Source organism: Hippocampus guttulatus, chromosome 13, assembly GCF_054856545.1.
Source record: "Hippocampus guttulatus isolate MCC_2025c chromosome 13, RoL_Hgut_1.0, whole genome shotgun sequence".
Lineage (NCBI taxonomy): Eukaryota > Metazoa > Chordata > Actinopteri > Syngnathiformes > Syngnathidae > Hippocampus > Hippocampus guttulatus.
In genome coordinates this window covers 12093377-12120543 of record NC_141273.1, presented here as the reverse complement: position 1 = coordinate 12120543, position 27167 = coordinate 12093377, and the positions used below count along the sequence as shown (strand labels likewise).

General features: G+C 41.5%; 3 protein-coding genes across 18 annotated transcripts in view; 2 read left to right on the top strand and 1 right to left on the bottom strand.

Moving 5' to 3' along the window:
* Nucleotides 1-4883, top strand: part of fancm (FA complementation group M) — a 53205-nt gene extending 48322 nt beyond the window's left edge. For 11 of the 12 annotated variants that reach the window (XM_086126452.1, XM_086126448.1, XM_086126445.1 and 8 more), the window contains 3 exons: nt 1487-1632; nt 2507-2554; nt 3995-4883. The gene's annotated coding sequence lies outside the window, so the exon portion shown is untranslated. The remainder of the gene's footprint in view (nt 1-1486; nt 1633-2506; nt 2555-3994) is intronic. The other variant, XM_086126443.1, reaches the window with a different exon arrangement.
* Nucleotides 659-7559, bottom strand: wars1 (tryptophanyl-tRNA synthetase 1). 2 transcript variants are annotated; one of them, XM_086126459.1, is made up of 11 exons: nt 7524-7559; nt 7139-7251; nt 5955-6177; nt 5571-5679; nt 5352-5471; nt 5016-5198; nt 4830-4930; nt 3943-4055; nt 1885-2058; nt 1469-1609; nt 659-1376 (listed from the first exon to the last, which is right to left on the bottom strand). In XM_086126459.1, exons 2-11 carry the CDS (start codon nt 7244-7246, stop codon nt 1218-1220), a joined length of 1431 nt encoding a protein of 476 aa, XP_085982585.1. In that variant the 5' UTR covers nt 7247-7251; nt 7524-7559; the 3' UTR covers nt 659-1217. The 2 variants fall into 2 exon arrangements, with proteins under 2 accessions (XP_085982585.1, XP_085982584.1); XM_086126458.1 differs by lacking the exon at nt 7524-7559 and having other exon boundaries at nt 7139-7261.
* Nucleotides 1535-26983, top strand: wdr25 (WD repeat domain 25). 4 transcript variants are annotated; one of them, XM_086126462.1, is made up of 8 exons: nt 1535-1632; nt 2507-2554; nt 8203-8823; nt 13824-13971; nt 21516-21646; nt 22736-22906; nt 23162-23302; nt 23975-25871. In XM_086126462.1, exons 3-8 carry the CDS (start codon nt 8236-8238, stop codon nt 24194-24196), a joined length of 1401 nt encoding a protein of 466 aa, XP_085982588.1. In that variant the 5' UTR covers nt 1535-1632; nt 2507-2554; nt 8203-8235; the 3' UTR covers nt 24197-25871. The 4 variants fall into 4 exon arrangements, with proteins under 4 accessions (XP_085982588.1, XP_085982589.1, XP_085982587.1 ...); XM_086126463.1 differs by lacking the exon at nt 1535-1632 and adding an exon at nt 1925-2049; XM_086126461.1 differs by lacking the exons at nt 1535-1632; nt 2507-2554 and adding exons at nt 7966-8115; nt 26568-26983 and having other exon boundaries at nt 23975-24236.
* The last annotated feature ends 184 nt before the right edge of the window (nt 26984-27167 follow it).

The following is a 27167-nucleotide window of genomic DNA, read 5'->3' as shown; positions in this document are numbered from 1 at the left end:
TATTGTTCAAGTAAAAAGATAATTTCAAGTCAATAAAATCTTAATTTTGTCAGAAAATGTTGAAAATAGCTAAAATTAAGTTTGATAATACAGTAATACCAGAAATAAGTGACACTTTGCTAATACGGTTCTATTATAAGAAAATGAAGTTGTAATTTTTTAAATAAATGATTAGAAAAAAGTTATAAAATTATAAATTTACCAAAATTGTCATTGTAAAAGGGCTGTAATTTCAATAAAGTCAAATTGTCATTTGTACAAGCATGAGTTACAGTTAAAAAAAATAAGTCATGAGGGGATTTTTTTTAATGTGAATAATGTTGTAAAGACTTTAAAAGTGACAAAAATCATTTTGGTGAGTGAGGCTTGAATTTAAAATAAAGAATACAGATTTATTGAAGTATTGTAATTTATAAAAAAAATACATCAAATCAATATGCGCCTTAAATTGACATGCAGTGTACATGCATGTAAAATGTTAACATTTTTAAAAATTATCATTAATTTGAATTAAACCATGTATTTATCAATCGACCACATTTTTACACACATTGTGCCAGTTTAATCCCAAACTCCACCAGAGGGTCAAACTACTTCCTCGCCATTATTGCAAGTGCCCCAGAAAAGCGCAACCTGTGCACAGTAATAACTAGGCAAGTGGATTTCTGCCATCTTTATTATAATCATTTACAGCTGTTTTCCTGCAGTGGTGTATTCAAATGTCTATGATCAAGGTTGTTTTGTCGTTAAATGTGAACCCTGACACTTGTTGACGCATCCGTTTTTTTCCCATACAGTGTCATTGCATAACCATTAACGTCAACAAAACAATACAGACCTACCTACATTGTTGAACTAGATCCCATTGATTAGATGATTCAGTGCCCGAGAAAAAAAGCCAGACATTGATCTACACCACACCCAAAAAAGAATTAAGTGAGATTTGATTTTGGGTGAACCCAATGCTCAAAACCATTTTCTAGGTTTTATAAATAATACAACAATACTGTACTGTCCCATTAAAAACAAAGTTGAGTGAGCGGTTACTTCAGTGAACACTTTATAGCCACCTTTTCCAGTTTTAAATTGAACATGGAGATGTAGTGTAGGCACCTTTTCCCAAGCCCAGAGAGAAACCACTCTGTGTTCCTTTCCCCTTACAATGACATGAGTTTTGATCAAGATGCAGTTTTTTTTTTATTCTTTCATCAAGTGAGCTAGACGTTAAAATTCAAAGGCCGGGGTGTCATAAACTGCTTGACTGTCTCGTCCGTAACTTGCTTGCGTCGCTCCTGATGCTCGGCGATGATTGGTTGCAGGGTTTCGATCAATGTCTTCTTCAGTTCTCCTGTTAGAAGAGCGCCGCTTGTGTAGTCCTAAGCACAACATGCGTGGCAAGTCCAAGGAAGGACACAGAAAATGGAGATCAAGATTTTTGGTTATCAATCCGTGTCGTGTTGACTCTCACCTGTCTGATCTTCTCCAGCTTCTCGTCGTCTTCCAAGAAGAAGGTCAAGTACATGAAGGAGACGTCCACGTCTACGTTGCCCCCATACATCCGGTGCTCCTCCACCGTGTCTTTCCCCCCGGAAAATGCATACTTGTTGATCTGTGAGCAATCGTCATCCAAAGGTATTTGACTGTAATCAACAGTATACATATACGTGTACAGTACATGTATAAGCATATAGTACTGTACCTACAGACGTATAAGCATATACGTGTAGGCATATACGTACTGTATATACATATGGATTACTAGTAATCCTAAAACGTTCACGAAAAATGATATCACGTGCAATATGTTATGTTTACCGAAAATTATTTGCACGACAGTATTTGGGGGGATCCACCTTAAAACGACAAGAGAGACGAAAGTCGGACCTTGTTCTTAATCTGTTTGGCCGTGTCTGTGAGAAAGATGGACGAATTGGCATCGCTGGCACTCATCTTGGTCTGGGCCCCCTGCAGGGCGGGGAAGAAAGTGGAGTGCAACAGGGCCGGCTTGGGGTAGCCGATCCTTGGGGCCACGTCGCGGGTCATTCGGAAGTAAGGGTCCTGCAGAGGCGAGGGGAGTTGCGCAATACAATGTCATCGTCATACAAATACAGCGTTGCCTTGAGATACAAAAAAATGGCGCTCTCTAATATCGTACTTTATAAAAACATACAATAGTAACGTCATTAAATAACACGTAAAAGAATTAAAGAAAATAAACCGTTTTGTCCATTTTTTTCTCCCGTTCGAGACATTGTGCAGCTCCTTTTGGTGTGTGCACCTTGACCACCTGGGGGGACGGGGGGGGCAATATAATACAGACATACTGATGTGGTCACAAGTTTCGAAGCTGCAGCAATACAACAGAATTTGTTCTTTGCAATAAACAGCTTGATATTTCCGTTTTTAAGAATTGTACACCATCTGTCAAACAGCTGCTTGTTGTGAAATTATTTCAAATGAGTTTACTGCCAGCATACACTTTCTTATCTCAAATTTTTGCTTGCAGGTTGAAGAAGAAAAATCGGTCCCAATGACAGCTTGCATCTCGAAAAACGTAAGTAATTCGGGTCACTCATATCTCAAGGCCCCACAGTATTAGGTCGTCAGCTGTGAAAGCAAAACATGGCTAAAAAGAGGATTTTGTTCCACTCATTGAGGGCCCCATTTTCTCGATGAAAATAGCCTTAAGCACAGGATACGACGATAAAGTTCTGCACTGGGAATCCTTGCAATTTATTTTATACCAGCCATCTTAACATGCCATTAAAAGGGTAAACATTGCAGGATTGAGGGAGTCAGAGCAAGTTTAGATCCGTCTACGAACTGATCAGATGGTTGCTTATCCTTAAAACCTGGTGGAATTTTAAATAAAGATACGGTGCTCAAAATGCTGCAATGTGAGCTCTGTCCAGTAACAGATCACATGACAGCTCAAAACTAAAAACTTTACTTTGTTCGATAACTGTTCATGCTGTGTACAATGAATGTAACTTCAGGTTAGGGCTTATGTATGAGACAACAATAAACGCAAAGATATCAAGATATTTCAGACAATATGACTGGACTTTGACAGTTATAAAACTCACAGTATGGATAATTACGTTAAGCCAAATGCTGAGGAGGACATGAACTTGGCCCTGGATGGTCTTTGAAAGTGCAGAAAGGTGCTAGCTAAAACGGATGCATTGTTACTTACCATTACACTATTATATATCAGAAAGGATCAAATGAGCAGCAAGTGATTGTGCAGCAAGTGATTGTGACTTACGTATATGCACAGATGGGCATTCAGTCCCGGTGCCCATTTTTGGGATGGAGGACAAAGGAGGAGAAGGTTTTTTTTTTTTTTTTTTAAAGGACGAATTAAACACTGACGGAAGTAGGTTTTTGCCCGTCCCTTTAATCGTCCCTAACCGGGTTTAGGTATGTGTTGTTGGGAGGCTTTCTTCTCAACTGTGCCTTTATAGCAACACTGCCACCTAGTGTATAGTCAGAGAAAATAAAGTGCCAACGGACATCCATTTCACTAACTATCAATCCGGCCGGTTAAGTTGGCTGTGTTGTATGTCTCTCGGTAGCCATGCACTATGCTGATGGCTAGGATTTCTAAATATAAAAGATAAGGACGATTATTGTATGAGTGAGGACGGAGGGAGGATGACGGAAGGGTGCCCAGGATCGCTGGACCAGCAAAATAGGGTAAATTGCCCATCTCAAATTACGTCGTCACATTGGCTGGAAAATAGTGGTATTTTTTTTTTTCAAATGACACAATAACCGGAGGAGTATGGGTAGAGAACCTTTGGCGGTGGAGTGCACTAACGGTGTACTTTCACATAGCTCAAAACGTGGCTAGCAGCCTCGATGTGTGGAAATTGGGTGAAAGATCCACGGCCACGACTCATGCTCTTATATTTGCTGACTGTTTCTGTTAACACTGACCTGGTCTATGGCACAGGGGATGAGACACTGAATGTCCTTTTTGTCACCAAAGATGTGTGGGAAAGAGTTACTGAAGGAAGGGGCCGCCTGGATGGCCGGGAAGCTGATCTTTCCTGGGTAGAGCAGATGCAGACAGCCATGATGACGGAAACCTTTAGATTGTTATTGCCGGCAACTACAGAAGGACAAGGTCATCAAATCATCGATTCTTGATTAAGAATTCAGTGGGTTGGATTGATTGATCTCTTCTTGAAGCGATTGAGGTAACAAACAGTTTGCCGTCTTATGCAGAGTACATACACACGGATAATTGAGACTTATTCGAGAATGTTTCCTTCTCTTCTGCTCAAAGCCAGCCAAGGCCTTATGACTCCATGTGTATGATCAGGAAGGATGACTAACTGTAAATACCAAGAGTCACACCAAAAAAGGAAGGCCACATCATCGTTTGGTTGAGAAATTGCTGACAGAGTATTAGTGTGGTATCTGGTGACGGTCATTATGCGTGGGTGGGTGTGATTGTGTTTTTCCTCCCTGATATGGTCAGAAAATGGTTGAGCTGACAATCTCAAATGTTGAACTTGCACTGTATTTACGCTAACAGATCGGTATGTGTACGGTTCAGCCATGGATTCTGTGACTGTGAAATTGGCAAAGATGTTCCAAATTAGTATGTGTGTACCCCGCTTAAAACACCAAAGACATGACATCAGATGTCAGGCAAAGTCAGTCAAATGCCCATCCTGACGATCAAACTTCTGCTAGGCGGTAAATTACCATCGTCCATATAGCTTGTGTAATAATCTACGGTGCGTTCAGACCAACGTGCCAATTCGGGTTGTGTTGCTTGTAATTAACATTTAGTGCGGTGCATTTAGTTGCCTTACCAATGCAGTCGCTATCTGTGAAGCCAAAGATGCCTTTGACCTGGTTGAACGTCACATGCTTTTGGATCTTCACTACATTCCGGTAGAATTGCGGTGACGCACTGTGGGTACAAGAGAAAAAAAATACGGAACTCCTGTGGCTTGGACATGCTGAGACAAGATGGCCGCCAGTCACTGGTTACCAACCCCATGTAGTCGAGGTCGGAGAAGATGAAGGTCTTGTTGACGTCGAAACCGCAGGCGATGATGTCCTTGGCGTTCTCCACGGCGAACTGGTGGCACTGCTCCAGCGTCAGGTCCTTCCACAGGTACTTCTCATCGTCCGTCATTTGGACCACCAGGGGGATGTCGAACACGTCCTGCAGCCATCTGCAACAAGGATGTTACCACTTGTCTAATCTTCAAAGTGCAGTGAAGTGATTTTCAATGAGAGAACAACTGGATTGTCGAGAGAGGTTCGAATGCGGATCTCCGCTCGTGTTTTCCGACTCAGTCTTGGCTGAATTGAGCTGCTCAACTCACTTGGTGAAGATAAAGGGGATGAGGTGGCCAACGTGCATGGCTTGTGATGATGGACCTCTGCCAGTGTACAGGAAGAAGGACTTGTGCTTCTCATACGTGTCGAGCACTTGATGCATGTCTCTGTAAATTCAGCACAGCAGACGAATCCTCACCGATTCTCCTTAAAATTGCCTTGAAGTTCCCTCAATGGACTGATCGGGTCTATCGACATGACCTAACCTGTGTGAAAAGAAGATTCCTCGACGAAGAAAGTGGTGAGGTTTTCGCCCTGTCACTTTCTCTATTCTGTCCACCAGCTCTTGGTCGATTTTACTGCTGCCAAAGCGCACTAAAACAAGCAAGACAGCGTTGTGGGAATAATCCATGCTAGAGAAAACTACTATGAGAAAGGTTGTACATTAGAAGAGATGCAATGTGACTGCCAAAATAGCTTTTTACTGAAGTGCAATATGATAAGATGTTTATTACATCATTATTACAATTTTGTCACAACTGTATGACATTTTTATCACATTTCTTTTTCTTTTAAAGTGCGACCCTACTATGCTTTTGAACAACCCAGTCCACTTTTTTTCCCAACAGGAGAAGCTAATTTGATCTCACCAATCAGTTTGTCATAATCGACGCCTTTCGCGTTGTTGGTGGAGACACTCCAGGGGTTAACTTCATCATCACCCTCATCATTGTTGCCATCTGCTGTCAGACCGTTTTCTGAGCTAAGTGAATTTTCGGATGGCGGACATCCTGCTTTGTAGTCTTGGCCCGTCATCTTTTTGTAGTCCACTTTCAATTTGAGCAATAACTGGACCGCGGCATCAATTTCAGCCTAGAGAAACAATATTCACATCAATAATCAAACAAAAAAAAATAGTATTGTAGCCATAGTATATAATACATACTGTATGTTACTTGTTGTATTTAGACGCATGTATATGATCTCTTTAGCTGCTTGAATGACTATTTGGTGGTGATGGCCAGATGTAGCCTTCTGAACACTTGAAGCTTTGCTCACACCCTCCCCCCCTGGTGGCCAAAACCTTGATTGTCATGAGCTGGGTGACAGTTTTTGGATTGGATTGGATAAGCTTTATTGTTTTTTTTTTTTTTTGCAGTCTTACATTTTCCGCATGAAAATAATCACTAGAATGGAATTTTGCCAAATTTATGGTCTATGAAGTGCCAAGTGCACTTCTAAATCAAACAATTTTGTTACCGGAGAAGAAAACAAATTAAATAAAAAGGTAATCAATCCTAAAAACTTTGGATACCAACAAAAAAATAAAGGCACTGCATTCTATTAGGTTCGCACTAGATGGTACGATATTGCACACACTGTACCTTTAATTCTGCCAACAATTGAACCACTTCTGAGACACTGAGGCGTCCTACGTCATTTCCCAATACTGAAACGTGTGCTTCAGAAATTGTATCCTGGTTTGGTAGACACACGTTCCAAAGCCCCGTCACAATTTGACCCATTACTTGTATTGGGCTGGCCCACCAGCCCTGATGGCACGGACATTTAGTCTTCATTTAACATAGCATGTATGATTTTGGAAGGTGAGAGGAACCCGGAGTACCCACAGAAAACCCACACAAGCACGGAGAGACCGTGCAAGCTCTATTCGAACCCCAGAGAACAGAATAGTGAGGCGCACCTGCTAACCACTCGCGCACTTTGTCGTTCTTGTTACACTATCAGCAATCATTGAACATGACGATGGAATAGACACATGAAGTCATCGGTTAATGCTTTATTTGTTATATTTGGGTTGATGGGCACCTACCTTCTCAGCTTTAGCCGATTTTAGGCTCCTGACTTTATCACCCTGTTCTGTAAGTTTTTCAAAGAGTTCCAGTGGACTCTTCGCAGCATCTCCTTGATAGTCTGTCATCTTCACTGGGGTCATAACACGGACAGTTAAATGAACTGAACAGTAGCTACAATGTATTTAAAATAGCCGATGAGTCTTTAATGTGGTGATATTACTGTAGCACTGGCGAAAGGGAATTCCCATTATGTGAGTGATCAGCCTTGAAACAGGCTCGCTATTATGTAGATTAGCGTCAATATCACTACGTAACGTGTCATTTAAACTAGTTAAATTGTCAATAAAAACACGTATAGTTAATATGCAGGTGTTAAGTAATTAAATGTATTCGTGCACATACCATGTAATAGCGTTGCACAGCCGGTTGTTCACCCATACGACTTGCATCAGCATAAGAGCAACTTGATGGTCGGTTGAAATTCTTCCCGAGAAATATGTAATCAATTAAAGGTTCCTATTGTCAAATCAGTCTTTTGGAGAAGAACCTTTGAATAAAACACATTTCAAATTAATAATAACACATGTACAATGTTTTGGATTTCATTTTATGTCAAAAATAAAGTTGACTGATAGAGTTGTAATAATAATGGGGACATATTTAACGCGTGGAACCCTTTACCGGAAGTTAAAAGTATTTCCGGCGCAGACAATCGGCACTTTCAGAGGAAAACAATTCAAAAACGTCGACTACAAACAGTGCACGTTTGTTGTTTTAATGTTTGGAGGAGGTTAGAAGACAGCCAGCGAGTGTCTCCTTCTCGTGTTTAAGATAGGTGCACTCTGAAAAGCCAACAAGCGAATTTAAGACGCCAACGTAACAAATAAGGTAGCTTTGGCTAGCGACTCGGCTCGTTTGTTTTCCAGCATGTTATTCGAAGCTTCTGGCTATATGGATATTAGGACATGCTGAGCCACTATTTAAAATCACAAGGGTAAGAAACAACTTTACTTATATATTTTTGTGGGTATTGTTATTATGTTCTAATTCTTCTTGTGTGCGTTTGTTCATTAACCACTAGATGTCACCCATGGAACACTGTTAGCCCTCGGGGATGACCACATTGGTGGCCTATGAGGATTCTGAGTCTGAGGATGAACGCCTTGACCAGAAAGAAGGAGCTGGGTCAGGAAAAAAAGCAAAGGACTGTCATTCGTTGCCCTTGATGCCGAACTCTGACGGCACACTGTCGGAATGCCACCAGATTGTGTCCAAAGAAGACGCCACCTCTTCACAAAAGCAGGGTTGTTCTCTTAGCTCACCTGCTGCTCTTCAGAAGAAGGCTACTCTGCTTCCATACTCCCCACCAAATGTCTCTGCTAAGCCCAAAAGACCCTGCACTGTTCCGCCTGGTGTTCGACCCTATATTCCCAAGAGGCAAAGACTTGTCACTGCTTCCACAGTGAAAGAGGAGAACCTAACCGGAAGTGTTCACGGAAAAGATGTCCACATTCTCTCAGCAATATCTCAGAAAGTGAAGCTGCATCTTGCTCACACGCCTGCTCCTGTTGCTGCGAGGATACCCAAGAAGCTTCTGCTGAGCCTTCAAGGTCACCAGGGTCCAGTCAACACAGTGCAATGGTGTCCGGTTGCTCAGAGAAGTCATCTACTGCTGTCCGCCTCCATGGACAAGATCTTTAAGGTACATTGATTTAGGCTTAATAATTAGAGGTGGTTAAAGTTGCAAAAAGAGTATCAGGTAAGGGCACTGTTGTAAATTTCAAAATTGTTCGGCCATAGTCATGGAGGTAATCACTTTGCTGATGTTCAATGTATCTGGTGTGCTGTGACGCATTCATCTCCCTGCCATTTTGATATAGAAACAACACGCACCACTTTCTGTACAATCATATCTGTCTCTGTCAGTCCAATGTATGTCAGCACCCGTGGGATTTCATATCTTTTTGGATTCCCCCTCACATTCCCCTTCTCTCTATTTATCCCTGGGAAAAGGAGCGAGAAAGGTCAAGAGATGCAGGTTTCCGAAACCTTATCACCCTGCTGTCAATTCCTAAGAGAGCTTGGCAATGAATAATCAGTTCCAATATGCAGAGGAGCATTTGCATATTCAAATGAGCCCAGCGGCAGCATGGAAGCCACTTCACCGTCGCTCCTCGTGCATGACTTGGTGGCCAAATAAGGAAAATAAGCTTTGGGTGTTTTGCATCTCAGGCTCAGATTACTTAAACAGGACACCAATAGAATTATTTTCTCTCATTTTTTTTGTCTTTTTGGTTTTCCAATCCACTGAATAATCAGATTTATCCCATGTACTTCATTTTATTAAATAAAATGTAATACGCGGTCAGGAACTCAAGCCGTGTTGTAAAGAGTCCACCTGGAAACGCTCATTTTGTGAAAGTCATGGTAATTGAAAGTGCATGTTAACGCCATCTTTACTTTCTTCAGTGGAAATCCTAAAGACATTCCCTTAGATATCATCACATTTACTGTTTTTGGAGAGAGGAATTGTCAACCGAATACATAAACTAAAAAAAAATAATACGTACTTGTATGTTCAGTTGCCTGCTGTTTTAATTATCACCACCATCCATCCATCCATTTTCAGTAGCGCACGTCCTCATTGGGATTCATTTACTGACGGTGTGCGTACACACTAATTTGTGCACCAAATGTGCCGACAGACTTAATTAAAAATGATTGGCATCATTATCATATGTCATCAGGTTCTGTGTTCAGCAAGCTTTGCGATGATACGATCCTTTTGAAAATAGGGTACATTGTGAAAGTTATTGCCGTTTCAGGGCCAGCTCTTGCAGCCGTTTTTAACTTTTGGGTGTAAAAATCTTTCATAACTTTTTTTTTTTTTTTGCCCCCCAAAGCATCTCTAAAGTAATGGATTGTCTGCAGTACACCAATCCACCAGGTGGCAATGTCTATCCATGAGTGTTTGCGTTGGCCTGCTGTCACAGAATCAATGTCTTTATTTATTAACGTGTTTTATTTAGAGCACCCAGATGTGCGTTTAGTTGTTCACATTCAGCAATAAAAAGAATTAGCATTTACATTTCCTCCTTCGCGGTGACTCAAAAGAACAGTCAAGTAACAATTGTCGCAATTATGAACCTGGCATTAATGGGGAACTTATATTTAAATTACATATGTTCTTCGCTATTGTTTCTGGCTGAAGACGCAGTGTGTGAAGTCCTCACATTTCTCTCAGCTTGTCTTTCTTTAGCAGTCGCCCGAACTTATGATCAAACCGTATGCAATGAGCCATCGTCGCCATGGCGATGACAGGTGGAAGGCAGCAGTTTTACATTGATAATAGGAATACTCATTTATTTTTTAATTACCGCGAGCCATTTAGAAAGCAGATTAGCCAATGAGTCATCATGAAGGATCCGCTGTGCAGAGTGGCCGGTGAAAATAAAGACAATGTAGACAAAGGGGCAGAGAACAGCCTTTTACAGGTCTCACATTTTATGAGATTATTCTCAGAGCATTAATAGGTTCATTATTTTGTCTTCTATTCATGCTAGGTAATGGACAGAATGGAGTCACACTATATTAGTCTTTTTATATTTCCTGGTGATGTGCTTAGTTGAAACAACAGCCTAGAGATGGCAGTGTTTCCTCAAGCCCAACATCATACAGTACAGTTGAACCTTTGAATCGGAACAAAAGCCTTTTACAACGCTGTCGCAAACATAAACTTTTTTTTTTTTTTGGAAAGGTAATGTTTTAAAATGGTTAACTGTCATAAAGGTGTAAAAAGAAGTGAACCTTCGTGTGATGAATCCTGTGTGACAGACGTGAAGGCCCATAAGGAAAGGGAGCGAACCGACTTTATCCACTGTACTTCAACATTCTTAACCGTCTTACAAGATGAAGTGAACACCGTATATTAGTTTTACTTTGTGCGAGGTGAGCTTTCTTCAGTCCGAGTTAGTTGATGGACTTCGTGCCTGTTTGTTTACCTACAGAAGATTAAAAAAAACAACAACAAATTTCCACTCTATCATGAATGAACAACTGGTTTTAATTTTTACACGTGTATGTAAATAAGTATTTGAGGCAGAAAAAAATCCAACCTATAACCTATTTTTAAACGGCTAGTAGATGGCAGGTCCCATGTTTAATCCTTCTCGTTCACAGCGCAGCTTTTAATCCCGCAAGGTTTGGTTTAGTTCCCAATTTATTCTCTATTGCCTGTGGTGTACCGCAAGGTTCAGTTTCGGTACAATTTGGTTGTCTTTTCATTTTCTGCCCATTGATAATCTAGCACTACAAAGTGACATTTTACTGCTATGCTGATGCTGGTGTAAAGACTGCCTTTCTGATTTCACCTGCTGGGTGGCACAAAACTTTCTACGACTTAATAACCTGGAATCTGATGTAGTTCTTCCTTAACATGCAAAAACTCTAACCTTATCGTTTAATCCAGTCTTGGTAGCTTTAACAGATGTTATCACACACACAGCCAAAAATGAATTTCACCTTCACAACTCACATCAATAAAACCGTCCAGTCATTCTTCCTCCTCCTCTGCGCCATAGGCAACATTAAATCAATAATGATCAAACTAAACCTTGAAAAATTAATACATCCTTCTATTTTCTTCACGCCACTGTTACTTCTCGATCTATAAATCAGTCCCTTAATTTCAGCTGGTTCACATTTCAACAGGTAGATAGACGCTCACTGAGTCAAACAAATGGCATCGCATCACCCCAATTGTAGTTTTATCACAGTGGCTACCAGTTTGTTTTCGATTTAATTTTACTGCTGGCGTTTAAAGCATGTATTGATTTGGCTCTGAGCTACATAACCGAACATTTTAAGACCTTATTGAGCCAGCTAGATGGCAGCCTCAGATCCTTGGCGTGGTCCATAATGCTGGCGGAGGAGAGAAGATACGCAAAACCAGTGACGGCTTTGAAAAGCACTTCTTAAAATTCACTTTTACAGACTAGCCTTAGTGTGATGTCATCCTGTTTCATTGTTATTGTCAACCTAATTGTCATTTTAGACATATTGTACTAGGAAGCTATGACCGTTCTATTTCCGCGTGTGTGCTCCATCTTTAGCATCAACGTTGACCTTCTGTGGCAAAACCAGAGAAAAAAAAAGTCCAAAGACAAAGTTGAGAGAGCCTGGTTGATTTAAAGCCCCCAAATGCTGAAAAGCTGAAGTCTCAGTATGCCGTCCTAGTCTTGACCTACTGAGCCAAGGAATTGATATTTCTAACAATGGCAAAGGTGTAACTTAACTTTTTGAACCATCCCTGGTAAACTCCAGTCCACTGTGTGCATCCCTTTCTCTTCAGTCTCCCACACTGATACAGTAGCTTTCTTTGTAATGCTGTGTGAAGAGTGTGTTTAATAATATAACACAGAAGCCGAGTTACGTCTGAAGGGGCCCGTAGAGCTTTCACTGTGGAGCACCCTGAAAAAAAAAATGCCTCCCATCGTTAAGAGTCGTACCTCATTTGAGCGAGCACCTGACAAGACCACCCACTTGATGTCAGGCTGAGCTGCGGCCCGTCAGACTGAAAATCAGCCCCAATAAGCAGCAGTAAGTCTGATGAAACGCATGTCACTGTATCGACTTTTGCCAAAGTCTAAGGACCACTGTGCGAGCACGCCACTGCAATTAAGAAACACAAGAGATCAGCACTTCTGTCATAAATCATTGTCTCTTTTTGGGACATTGTCTTTTGTTTTTTTATTTTGCCCTCTGTAATTTATCTGCAGCCTGCTATCACATTTGATGCCAGTCAGGGGTTAGATAGTGTAGCTGTGCACACACACCAAAAAACTATTATCAGTGTCCGATCCCTCTATGTGTTTACAGAGAACAAATTCTGGTTTCCCCAGTTACAAACTTAAATTAACATCTCGGAATATACATCAATAATCATGCCTGAAGACGGACAGTATAAAATGAAACTACAGCTGTTGTTTTCTGTCCGGGTAAAAAGCAGAATTGAGGAGCATTTGACATTTAATAATCTTCAGCGAAAACTAAACTGATCTGAAATACTTTGTTTTAATTGTTTGTCAAATTTGCAGCGATAAAGAAAATACCGTTCCACCATCTAGTGGTGCAATTTTCACTGAGTGTATAAATATAAAGTCATAATCATGAACGCGGTACTTTTTTTCGGCGGGATATTTAATGCAGTACGTAAAAATAAAACAATTAAAATGATTGTACTTGAAAGAATCACTGCCTAAGTGCAGTTCGGTTGTATTTGTCTTTTCAGTTCAGTTTGTTTTCATTTCAGATGTAAGAACTGTGTTAAATATAACTTATGCAAAACGTTTCCATCTGATTATTTAGTACATTTTTCTTTTTTCTGACATTTAAGCGCAGTGATGATGTTCAAAATGTGCATGATGTCACAGTGGCTTAGAAGCATATGAACTATACTTCTCAAGAATAAAACCACTTTTGAGGTTTTTGTCAACACTCAGGCCTACCATGCTGTAGTTTTACATTGGTGATGGTCATGATAATCGGAAAGCTAACTTTAGCGCATCGATCAGAGATGAATAAAAGTCTGAGTACTGTGGTTTTCCTGCTATGTAGCCTACCTAAGTGTCTTTTGAGGTTTTGTTGGATGAAAAACACCTCTGTGCATAGGTGCACTCAAGACCTGTTTGTGATGCCTTTCAGGTGTGGGACGGAGCTGAGAGCGGACGATGCCTGAGGGTTTACACATGCCACTCAGGAGCCGTGCGGGATGCACGCTGGAGCCCCTGCGGCCGCCAGCTCCTCACTGGCTCCTTTGACAACACAGCCGTGGTTACCGACGCGGAGACTGGTGAGCAGCAGGCCAGCAGTGAGGCATCAAATAACAAAATTAACTTTTTTTTCCTTTTTTTTTTAATGAAATTGAACCTTTGAGTGTAGAGTCATCATAACTTCATCAAAATGGAGAAAACCAATTACAGTATTGGGAGATAACACCAAAAATCTAATCTCAACAAAATTAGAACCTGTGCACACAAAACGTCAATATTACAATATTGGAAACAATATTACTGTCGTAATTCTTAAAACTGAGATTAAATTCCTAATAAAACGATAGTCTTACACTGAATAATACGACTTCACATTTTCTCATCATAAAATTAGTATTTGAAGACCCCATCAAAAATGCAAACTCCACACAGGAAGGTCAGAGCCCGGATTCGAACCCTCAGCCTCTGAACTGTGAGGTGGATGTGCTAACTACTCATCCACCGTGCTGCCTCTGTGGTTTCTGTTCATCAGTTAAATGTAGCGTATTTTCCGCACTATATAGCGCACCTAAAAGCACTCAATTTTCTCAAAAGCCGACAGTGTGCTTTATAATCCGACGCGCCTTATATTTGGATCAATATTTAGATTTCTTGGACGTCGTATTTTAAATGCTCTGGAAAGCGCTTTGTTACAGCTGAAGCGGTTGTGGAAGCTCAAAATAAATAAAACTGTATTGTATTGCATTTTATTCACTTTAGCATAGCTCCATCTAGTGGATGCATAATGCAACCGTAGCCACCTAGCTTCTATTCTACGCGCCTTATTATTTGGTGCGCCTTCTATATGAAAACAGTTTTAGAATAGGCCATGCATTGAAGGTTCACCTTATACTTCGAAGCACCTTATATTGCAGAAAATACGGTAATTGTTTAACAAAACCCTAAGCATCGATAAAACTGGTGAAGGCTGTTGTAATCTAAAGTGGTTCGTAGTTTTGTGGATGTGTGACATTTTTAATTCGGCGCAGCAACATTGTTTCTTTTGCTACGATCAATTGTATACACAAACATGTAATGTTACACATACAGTACATTTGACAAAGTTTATCCAATCCAATCCAATACACAAACATCTGTCACTATCAGACAAACGTGCTTTTCTGGACATAGTGAAAACATTACTGTGGTTTAATAATATCATGAAGCGATAAAAGTCATTTTTTTATTGCTGCGCTACACTCACTTCTCAGCGCGCAGCGGGTAGTGTTTTTGTCGTTTGTTCTCGCTTTAGTTTCATGACTTGGTGCCAAATCCTGTGGACCATTGTGTTGTCGCCGGGCCTTTTGTGTGATCCTACAATGCATTTTCAAGGTGACATTTACTGCAGCAAACGTTTTGCTTCCATCCGGCCAGGCGAGCCATCTTAATACGTTACTTGGAGTCCTTACAAAGTAAGCACGTGCAGATGTTCCCTTGACATAAAAGAAAATTGAACCTAACAACATGATCAGATGTCTGTCTCTTCCGACACAGCGCGATGGAAGCTCTAATGTAAACAAGAGTTAGCCGAATGAACCAGATGTTGGTTTTAAAGCCCCCATGGTGTTTGCCTCACCGACGTCAACACTTTGTTGTGATGACGTGCTTCCGTTTGTCCTTCCCCACTCAGTTTGTCTGTCAATACTGCCAATAAGGCCGAAGGATAATAGCTTGGCCTGCACATTTAGCACACAGGCAGCTCCAGGGAAGTGATCAATAATTGATACATCGCGGCTGGAGTAACCGCCGTGACCTTACTCTGGAGCTTTGCAGGCCACAGCCGAAAACAAACTCGACTGTTTTTTTCTAACCAGTTGCTGTTGGGTTTGTCTGCTGTCTTAAGAGGCTGTTTACACGACACCATCGTGAAAATGTGAACTGCAAAAAACTATTTTGAGTAGCACCTGCTCCGCCAAGAGTATTGTGAGCCTATACTGTGGAAACCACAGCTGTGCACTCGATCATTCTGGGTGAGCAGATTTGTTTTTGGCCTTTTTTTTTTTTTTTTTTTTTTTAACATTTGAGCATGAGGATAAAGTAATCTTCTGCTATTCACGTAGGATAGGGACAGAGCCCTGGCCTTGAATATTGAATACCTTTCCCCATACCCCATTTTTATAAAAACACCAGGGATAGGCTACTGGCGGAAAGCAACCCGCGGCCACATTTTGACTGGTCCCTTGATTATTATTATCGGTATTTGTATCCGGTGTCCAGTTGTTAGCACGTTGACTTCACAGTGCAGAGGTTGTGGGTTTGATCCTGGCTCTGGCCTTCCTGTGTGGAGTTTGCATGTTCTCCACAAGCCTGCGTGGGTTTTCTCCGGGTACTCCGCTTTCCTCCCACATTCCATAAACATGCATGACAGGCTGATTGAACACTCCAAATTGTCCCGAGGCGTGAGTGTGAGCGTGGATGGTTGTCCGTCTCTGTGTGCCCTGCGATTGGCTGGCAACCGGTTCAGGGCGTCCCTTGCCTACTGCCCGAAGATGGCTGGGATAGGCTCCAGCACCCCCCGCGACCCTTGTGAGGATAAAGAGGATCAGAAAATGGATGGTATTTGTATTTTTTTTTTAAATGTATATACAGTATGTACAGTATGTTCTAGGTTACTAGGCTGCAGTAAGACCATGTTGTCATGCTGCATAACAAGACACTCTAGCGCTGTGCTTACTATTTTTCATTAAGCGGTTTGGACAACGGATGGATGGAGGTGTATTTACCTTTATTCTGACTTTACTTCTGCGTTATCGTGCAGCTCGTTCTGTCTTATGTACAAATTCAGCTTATGTCTATCTGGGCAAATTTTTTTCCCCCTTTTGTCCTTCGTACATGGCACTCGTTAAAAACTCAGCTGAAACCCTTGTCCTTCTCATTCAGTGCACCCTCAACCGTCCTTAACCTCCACCCATCAGCTCAATGTCATTTTTTAAAATTTGATATTCTATTCATGTTCACACCCTTTACAATTCAAACACTTCTCTGGCAGCTGAGGGTTTTATTTGTTTCAAACGTGAGTTGCTCACACACAGCCGCACTAAATGAAACCAATTCAATTTAGCCACATATCAGTAAGGGACTCGGGGATTCCAGTCCTGTTTCTGCACAATTGCGGCGTAATTGGATGTGGCTAAAACCCAGGCTTTGACTTTTTCTAAGTCGCCAGCTAATCCGGCTGCAGCAGTGGCCCGAGCGGCGCACGTAATTGGCCTGCTATTCATTAATACCCACGTTTTTTGCAGCACTAATAGTACAGCTTTTCTTTCCAGTTTAGCACAACTAAGAATAATACATATCCTAGCATTTATGCGGAATACAGTAGATGATTTTTTTTTACATGTAGAACATCTCAAGGAGTTCAGTGTGGCTTTCTGTCAAGAGCTGTTTGCTCTTTGGTAACTGTTCCTATTCCTGCTTGTACACCACCATAGAAGCACATTTTCCTCAGCCATCTTCGCACTTGTTCCAGGCTCCAATTTCATTTACGGAGATGCAGTTCCATCCCCCCAGTTGGGTGCAGGCAGGCTTTCACTGCAGCAGTGGACAAGGGGGAAGGTAGGGAGGGAAGACAGGTTAAGATGCAATAGGAAGAAACAAGAAAGAGAAATGGTAAGATGCCAGCGAATGCGAAAGAAAGAGAGAGGTGCAGAGAGGATTAGGAATGAGTTTCTTCTGCGGGCCATTAGAGTGAAGTGGCAGCTGTTGAGCTGCACCTTGGACATGCTCTTTGGCAGAGACTGACGGAGGGAAATGTGCCAACACTCCCCGGCTGCTTGGTAGATGGTGTGCGTGCGTGCGAGCGAGCGTGCTTGTGTGTGCGTGCCCTACATGAGCCTTTTGGATTCTAGCCTCTATGCTGCCCGCATTGACTTATTGTCTCCTTTGATACCTCAAGGCTTTAAAAAGTTTTGATTGATTAGGATTAATTCGGCAATAAAGTAAATGAATCTGTGCCAAGGTCCAAAACGTTTTCATCATGTAACATTTTTAAAATGTCTTCAATAGCGTTGCAACATTCTCAACTGTCACATACATACAGATGAAACTAAAATAATATTCATGTACTTGCTGATGTTGTCTTGTACTGATCAAATACATCTCTTTCACAAAACTGTATATCTTTAATCATTACAAAGAAGATTACTATCAACAGTGAATATTGCATTGTTGCACTGAACTGAGTTTTCGTAAGACACTTGCTTGGTCTTGTGCTTCAGAGGATTTTTTGTTGTTGTTGTTTTCATTCTTGGTGGCAGAGAGGCAACTGCTGTGATCAAGCGCTTTTTCTTTTTTTTGTTGTTTTTTGTTTTTTGCTTAGCTGCGACCTTTGAAATATATTTCTAGAATCTGCCAAAATCCCAAAGTGCCATCATGGGCCACCAGGACTATGCATAGCCCCATTTGAGAACCACTGACTTAGGTGACTTGACCTTTTTGTAGTTTCCACAGTAATAATTGGCCCTCTGAGGAAAACCAAAACTACGATGTGGCCAACATTGAAAAGTAGTTTGACACCCTTGCTTTCGACGCCCATGCGACTCTAGAGCCTTTGTGTGGTGCCATGCATAATGATGTTTTTTTTCAAGGCATGTTTTCCCTGAAAATGTCAGCCCAATTCTGAATGATAAAATGTCAAGTGTGTTTGATATTAGTCACACATAATTGCAATTGAATGAGTGCCTTGTTTTGGCCCTTTTTCATGCAACCTTGATTTGAGTCGTATGTGTTTTGCAATGTATTGGTTTTGTCTGACTGTGTGAAATAATAAATTCCAAGGGATCCAGGAAATCCTTTTGAGTCCAAAAGACTCATCCACTTCCTCTCATTCATAGCAAGTCGTTTATTTCTCATTTGCACACATTTGGACTGGCTGATAGCAAACAATGTGGCTGGATGATCACAGCCTAGAGTAGTGCAGACCGCTTGACAAACCATTCAGCAGCAGCATCCCGTGGCGAAGCATTTACTCCAAATGCCACCGGCAAAGTATATGTGTATGTTGTATGCATCATTTTACAATAGACCTGCTTTTGAGATGCGGTTACAAGAAAAAAAAAAGTACTGTTGTGAAATGAATGAGCTGTATCCCACCGAGCAGCCCCGCTATATCCAGTCAATCTACAAAGACTCAGAATTATGCTTTGACATGGGTGAAAAGCACGCAGTGGTGATTTTTGCACGTCCAAAAAACATCCATCCATTCATTTTCGGAACCGCTTGATCCTCACAAGGGTCGCGGGGCCTATCCCAGCTGTCTTCGGGCAGTAACGTCCACAAACATATCATAGAAAATGCCACAAATGGTTAAAACACCATATTATGCCCAAGTGGACTTTAATCCCATCACACTAAACTCTGCTAACATTGTGGATATGACATGCTTTCATAATGCTATGCAGCTCACCACAAAATCAAATAGACGCCAGTCTATATTATTTCCCTAAAATTACAGTGTGCTGCAATCGATTTGCGACCAATCCCGGATGATTTGTCCAAAGTCTGTTGTAGCATGCTCCAACTCAAAAAAACTGCGATTGAGACATTGGTTGTTTTGTTTGTTGCCCAATAATGCCTGTCAAACCTGTGTCTTGACAGCACCTTGTTTTAATTAATGAGGCCGAATATCCATTCCATCCCCACCAACTCCTAGCCCCCCCCCCCCCCCCCCCCCCCGGCCGGCCTCGCCATTCCACTCGTCCCTCCATGCCACCACTTTCCCCTCACAGTGTGTCATCGTTATACACTGTGATGTGACCACTCCCTGTTGACATCAATGATCCTTTCTTAATTAAAACATGACACGTCACTCTTCATGACGACGAGGCTGTTGATGAGCAAATATGAGTTTTAAATCTCTGGGAGCAAGCTGTGGCTAAGCCAATTAAACTGGAAGCGAGCGAGTGAGCGTCGCAGAATCCGCCTGCGAAAAAATTTTGGATCGATGCAATCGAATTTGGCAGCGGGCTGTGTAGTCCACCATTAAGACCATCTTTTTTTTTCTAGTATATTAGCTGCTTCACACTTCTATGAAGGCTTGATAGCAATATTCCGGAACAAGTGTGCAATAACTTTCAAGGTTTTTTTTTTGGGAGGGGCTCACTGTCGGAAACTGTTCTGCATGTGTGCCTCGATGTTTTGTTTGAAATTAATGAGCAGCCGTTGAGACCCGAGGTGTACTGCTTTGCATAGCCTTAGCCTTTGACAGCGTGCTGCCACATAGTTTGCAATTCATCGCCCGGCACAAGCACAAATTATTATTCGCGCCCTCTCGGGTGTAATTGCGTCGAAGGCCCTCAAGTGTTTCAGTTTTGTTTTCACGGAGGTCATTTTATGAATCGATTTAACGAAGGCTGCCTCGAACCCAAACTAGATTCTACATTTTGGTTCCTCTTCAACATGGCTCCCTTTCTTTTTTTTTTTTTTTCAAAAATTCTCTGACAAGACCGGTGTGTGCAAACAATTAATGTGCACCTTTTCCTTGCTTCTGGAATGAAATTGTGAAACCTCTTGAGATAGAACAAACATGGAATGGTTTTAGTGTCACAAAGTCTTGCTCATGTGAAATCTTGATCCTAACCACAGTTTTATGACAAAAATACTACTTTACGTACAGTATGTACAAAATACGTGCAATAAATGTCATTTTTGTTCAACTATTTTTCAATGCATGTACAAAGTGCAAAAAAAAAAAGATCCGTTATCCTAAGCCAACAACAAAGGGTTTGAAGCAAAATAACCACCAATCACGGCTCACCTGTTTCCTGAGTTTGGACATGTGACCTTCGCAAGCTGAATCGTGATTGGTCGTTTGAGCCGTGAGCAGCTCTGATGTCCTTTTCATGTGGTAGCAAGTATCAAAATGGCCATCCACCGAAATGGAGAAAAATGGGTGGATTTCGTCGCTTGATGCAAATTCCACTATCCATTTTCTGATCCAATTTATCCTCACGAGGGTCTTGCTGGAGCCTATCCCAACCGTCTTCAGGCAGTAGGCGGGGGACACCTTGAACTGGTTGCCAGCCAATCGCAGGGCACACACAGACGAACAACCATCCATGCTCACATTCACACCGAGGGATAATTTTGAGTGTTCAATCAGACTGCCATGCATGTTTTTGGAATGTGGGAGGAAACCGGAGTAGAGTACCCGGAGAAAACCCACGCAGGCACGGGGAAAACATGTAAACTCCACACAGGGTGGCCAGAGCTGGGATCAAACCCACGACCTCTGCACTGTGAGGTTCAAATATATTTTTGTCAAGAACATTTTTGAATTGACTTCCCCTTTAAACATTTTTGACACTGTTATTTTTGATGCTTTTTTATTCATGGCATGTAATTGAAGAGGAATATGGGGGAACTTTTTTCCTCCAACTTGGCGAGGTCTGAATTGCTTGAAAATCATTTTGAAGCCAATTTAGTTTTCAGCTGACACACTAATAATTAGAGAGTTTGACTATATCCTGCATAATTCAAGACAACCTCCCCCCTGCTGATCAGAGACGTGACGATATATTATTTTTTTTAAAAAAACACATTCATCTTGTTCTTTTTTCTCTCTCGCTTCCGCTTCTTTCCCGAGCAGGCCAGCGCATCGTCAAAGCGGATAACCAATTCAAGCTGATGTGTGTGGTCTCGCATCCCGTCAACTCTGAGGTGTTCCTGTGCGGAGGTTACAGTTCAGTGGTCAACGCCTGGGACTCTCGCTGCTGCAAGGTTCAAACATATTAACCTCCTTACTGCGCGCATGTCATCTTTATTCACTGCGCTTCACCCGCTGTGCTTTGACCTTTCCAAATCAAAGGCAGGGAGCCCGTGAACGCATCCCATCCAGTCTCTCAGCCACACACATAGAAGGGCGCGCGTACGCCTCACTAAAAGGGTCATAGTCTCGCGTAAATCCCAGCAACTGTGCAGGTTATCTCACTAATTGTTGGGCGTGAACTTCATTTCGGGCTCATAAACTGCTCCGAGTGCGGCTGCAAGCGAATAATGCTATTCATCATCGTCGACTCTTTTCGATGAGAATCCTTTGCACTTATTCACAATTCGGAGTGCTCGCTGATAATATTCTGTCCCACAGCAAATTGAATCGTTTCTCCCCTTCAGGCGTTTGGTCGTTAATGCGGGTCCAGCAATTGCTTTTACCGTTGAGTGTCAATGGGAATTGCAGATGAGGCGAGTGACCCCTGTAAACAGGTGTTGCGTTCTTAGCCCATTACGTTGAAGTATTAGAGGGAAGTCCAAATGAACCATCGCTACTGCCGGATTGCCTCATTAAAAGGCCGCCGTGGCAAGCCATGTACTTAACTGCAAAGACTACTGGGTGGTTATTAGAGGTGAGCCTGACTAATCAAATCATAATAAAGCCATCACCATGTTTAATTTGTGTATCTAACTGATATCCAACTCACTGTGCTCATATTGTACTGGAAAGACGCACCAATTTCCAATATTGTACTCATTTGCATCACATTTTCCCAAAATCTTTATGACAGCTCTCAAATGTTTGTGTCACAGGACAATGAGAATGGCAAGTCTTTGTGCCATTGTGAGCAGATACGACTTCTTGCTTCGTGCTGTTGTCATTGTAACAACGTACTCTTGAGAGATGTTCCGATGTCAACTACGGCGAAAGTTTTGATGACAATTATTCAAAATTGTAGGATACATCTTAGTGTACGGTAACTGCAGAGGATACCACGTATTTACTCGGCATGTGCCATTAATCTGTCTTTTTCATTCTTTTTTTTTTCTTTCTTTTTACAAACATTTGTTTGTTTTGTTTTTTTGTTTTCACCTCAGGTTGTTAAAGTGTACAAAGCAGCAATCCAGCAGACATTGGACATTCTCTTCCTTCGAGGTGGCCTGGACGTCATCACGAGCTCCGACTGTGTCAGCAGAGATTCTGCAGACCGTACCCTGATCGCCTGGGACTTCCACACCGGCGCCAAGATCTCCAACCAGATATACCATGTAAGCAAGTGTGTTGAACAAGAAAAAAAAAATAACGGGATTCTTTTATTTGGGGTGTCCCTATCCGACTTTTTCACTTCTGATATGACACCATTATTGCAGCCGAGAGTATTCTCTGATACCGATATCGATCCGGTTCAATATTAGCAGGAAGGGTAATTAAAGGAACTTTGTAGTGTACTGGGTTTTTTTACACCAAAAAAAAGTGCTTCAATATTATCGACTGTACTAATTTGATTTCCCAATGGCACCCAGGAGCGCTACACATGCCCCAGCCTGGCTCTCCATCCACAGGAGGATTCCTTTGTAGCCCAGACGAACGGCAACTACGTGGCTTTGTTCTCCTCCCAGAGGCCCTATAGGATGAACAAGCGGCGACGTTACGAAGGACACAAGGTCAGGAATAACACTGGCCTAAGGGAAGGATTAGCAGCGTCGCTCGCCCAGATCAATAGTGGGGGAGGGGGGGTGATGTTGTCAGATGTACAGACATGCAATTAAAAGTGTGCAAAGGAAGTGTCGTAAGTCAGGAAACAACTTGTAGTTTCGAAGCCTGCAGTGTTTGTCTTTCCAAAACATCCCCCCCGCAACACAAAGTCACTAAGCACTATTCGATATTCTCACACTAGTCATGGATGACGAGTGAACTCACATGCAACGCAATGCATTACATTACACACATACGCCGCACATTTTTAATTGTATCTCACCAGGGGATACGATACGTTCGATAAGATAATGAGATCTCGGCATGACCATGGTGCATTTTCATTTTCATTAATATTTTTTTATTTCTTGTAGTTTGTCTTTCAAGAGAGAGTTGCAAGTAAGCTGAATTTATTATCGCACATTAAGACACAACTGTATTTATATTTAAGCTCATCATTGGCTCTCACTGTACTCAACAAAGGTGACCCGTTTGTTCGTGTCTGTTTTAACCCTTTCATGCGCCCTGAAACCTGATAACCTGACAAGCTGTCCACTGTCATAACCGCTGTCCCTGAAATGGTTAAAAATGCATCCCTACACTGAAAAGAGGACGCCTAACATGAGTATTGCCTCTCTTAGGTCGAGGGATATGCGGTGCGATGCGAATTCTCTCAGGACGGAACCATTTTAGCGTCCGGCAGCTCCACCGGCTCGGCCCACTTCTACGACTATCAAAATGGTCGGCCGCTTCGCTCGCTGCAAGCACACAGCCAGCCGTGCCTTTGCGTGTCCCAGCATCCCGTCCTGCCTGCCGTCTTTGCCACTTGCGACTGGGCCGGCGAGATCAAGGTCTGGCACTGAGGATGCAGCCCAGAAAAAAAAAAAGGAACTATAATGTTAGGTAGGTGAAGACTAGAAGTGGAACTGGATCTTTGGGGCACATAAACACGGCATCGACACTCCTCGAAGTCATTATCTTTCAAAGTAAAATTCTCTTTGTCTCTTGATGGGCCTTTGTTCTCAGCAGCTCTGATGTGACATTTCCCTCAACATTGAAGCCAGAGCGAGACTAAAGAAAAATGAATCGCTCACGTCTGTCAGCACTTGTCAGCTTTGTCCAAAAATCCCACCCGTCAACAAAAGAGGGATGACGTGCAAACCCTTGTGATCTTTATCTTTGAATTGAAGTGTCCTTAAAATACACGATAAATTTCAGTACAGAATGATACTTTCGATGCCCCCCGCCCCAAGTGTGAGAGTAATTCATGCTTGTTTTCAATGTCAGATAAAGACTTGGCAAATGGTGATACAGTACACCAAAAAAAAAACAAGTTCAAAACAACTTCTATTCAATAAAAAAATAAATCAATAAAATCCGGATATCGAGCAAAACACATCTTACATGTCACACAAAAACTTGTCGTGAGTTAATTGGCTATGATGTTAGGAACGATCAGATGTCGTATGGACTGTCTCAGAAGTGTTGGTTATTTATTCCTTTGTTGTGTATTCACAAACGAGGAAATCACAAAAATTAATGCTGTAGCACGGCTACAGCATTTATTTTCTGATTTCCTCGCTTGATTTTCTGAGTCCAGGTTTTCAGGTCACGTCTGTCGAGTTTTTTGCCTCACTCAAATTATCCTCAAATGAGGGTAGTTCGAGCGTGGTTTTTTTTTTCTCCCCCTCTCCCTCCCTTGTTTCTTTCTGACTTTCGGGTTGAGTGAACGCTGGCGCGTTTTGGCTGCCGCTGCTCAACCCGTATTGTTTTGTGTTTTTTGTTATTGTAAAGTGTCCTTGGGTGTCTTGAAAGGCGCTTATAAATAAAATCTATTATTATTATTATTATTAATTATTGAGACTACCGCTACATATTTTAGCGCTGCTGTTGGCTAGCGCAGTAGTTACATTATTCCCTGCTGCATTGCATCACGGCCACTTCCAAATCCCAGATTTTTAAGTAATAATAATAATAATAATAATAGATTTTATTTGTGGATCTTTATGTTTTAGTTTTTATATTATGCGGTGGTACCTTGACTTTTAATTTGTTCCGTCATCAAGCTTGTAACTGAATTTATTCAATTTACCCTATTTACTTCCAAATCAATTTCCCCTGTTGAAATGAATTCAAATGCCATTAATCCGTTCCAGCCCCCCTTCCCCAATTAATTTTTTTGTTATATCTTTTTCGTAAATATAAGTAAATGTGTTGGTTTGTTGTAGTGTACGTGTGTTTATAGTTTGCTGAAGGGGTGAATTCTTCTCAACTGTACTATATATGGTCACTCAGATTTACACCTGTTACAGGTGGATCTGGAACATAACACCCCAATCACATGGGAGTTTGCGGTAATTAGTAATTCAGCAGCATGCTTGCCAGAGATTATGCGACATTGAGAAATTCAAAGTCATGGATGGATGAACTGTTTTCATCAGAGTATTTTAATGCCACTGCTTAGCAATTCGACTTGTGAGTTTCCATTGTACATAATTTTTTCATTTAAAATGAATAAAGCATCTCAATACCTGCAAAGTATTTTTCCAACACTCATCTTTATTAAATAAATACAGCAAAAATATCTAATCATGCATCAGACAGACATGGTCACATTCTGGTTTGACTGGGACTGTGAAGGAGCTCGGTCTGAACCTGGACAGACCCACTTGCACTTCCTTGTTGGGATGCTCAAAACATTCCATTAACAGCATAACAACTGAATAGAAAACCATTTTATTGTTGTGTAAAGATGCATTTTCTGTCTGCCTCATTCAATACATCACCTCGACAAAAATATCTTTAATTCATTCAATTATTTTTGACACTGGTTGTATTAATATTTAAGCCTTTCCGAAACCTCACTTAGAATAAATACAATACTTACGCTTACACCATATAAACATAACATTGGAAATTTAAAAAAAGTTGAAAAAAATAATAGTGTGAATAAAGTTGAAATTTTAGAAATGCTGTTTCATTTGAATGCTGCGGCACTGTGGGTAACTGGTTAGCACGTCGGCCTCACAGTGCAGTGGTGCAGGGTTTGATTTGGAGTTTACATGTTCTCCCTGTGCCTGTGTGGGTTTTCTTCGGGTACTCTGGTTTCCTCCCACATTCCCAAAATATGCATGGTAGGTTAATGGAATACTCAAAATTGTCGCTAGTTGTGATTGTGTGCGCAAACGGTTGTTTGTCTCTGTGTGTCCTGCGATTTGCTCGCAACCAATTCAGGGTGTCCCCCGCCAACTGTCTGAAGACAGCTGGGAGAGGCTCCAGCACGCCCCGCGACCCTCCTGAGGATCAGTGGATCAGAAAATGGATGAATGGATGGATGTTTCAATTGAAAACAGTTGAAGCCAGTGTTTGTATTTAAAGTCTCACAGCAAGTTCGTTTTGAATATGTCTTCTTCACTAGGAGAAATGGACAAAACATAAGCAGGATGATTTAATTCAAGTCATTTCGGCTCCAATTTTGCTTTGGTAGCCTTACTTGCACAGTAAAGAGTACCTAATTAACACAAGGGGGTGTCTAAAACTGTTGAAGACCATTTCTGCGTCTTTGATGATCCTATATGTCATTTTAATGGAATTCACTCAAATGAAAATGACTTAGAAACTCAATATAAGGAGTAAGCTTATTAGAAGAATGACTTGTGATCTCATTATTTCGCAAAAGCCGAAATGTAGAACGCCTAATTGGACACTCTCGGTTGGCACACTTGGTTGCATCTATGCTTGAGTCCTATTTTTCTTGTTTTACACAATTCTGCGTGTTGCACATCTCATAATTAAATCTACTTAGCTGTGAACAGCTAAATTGGGCCAAAAAGC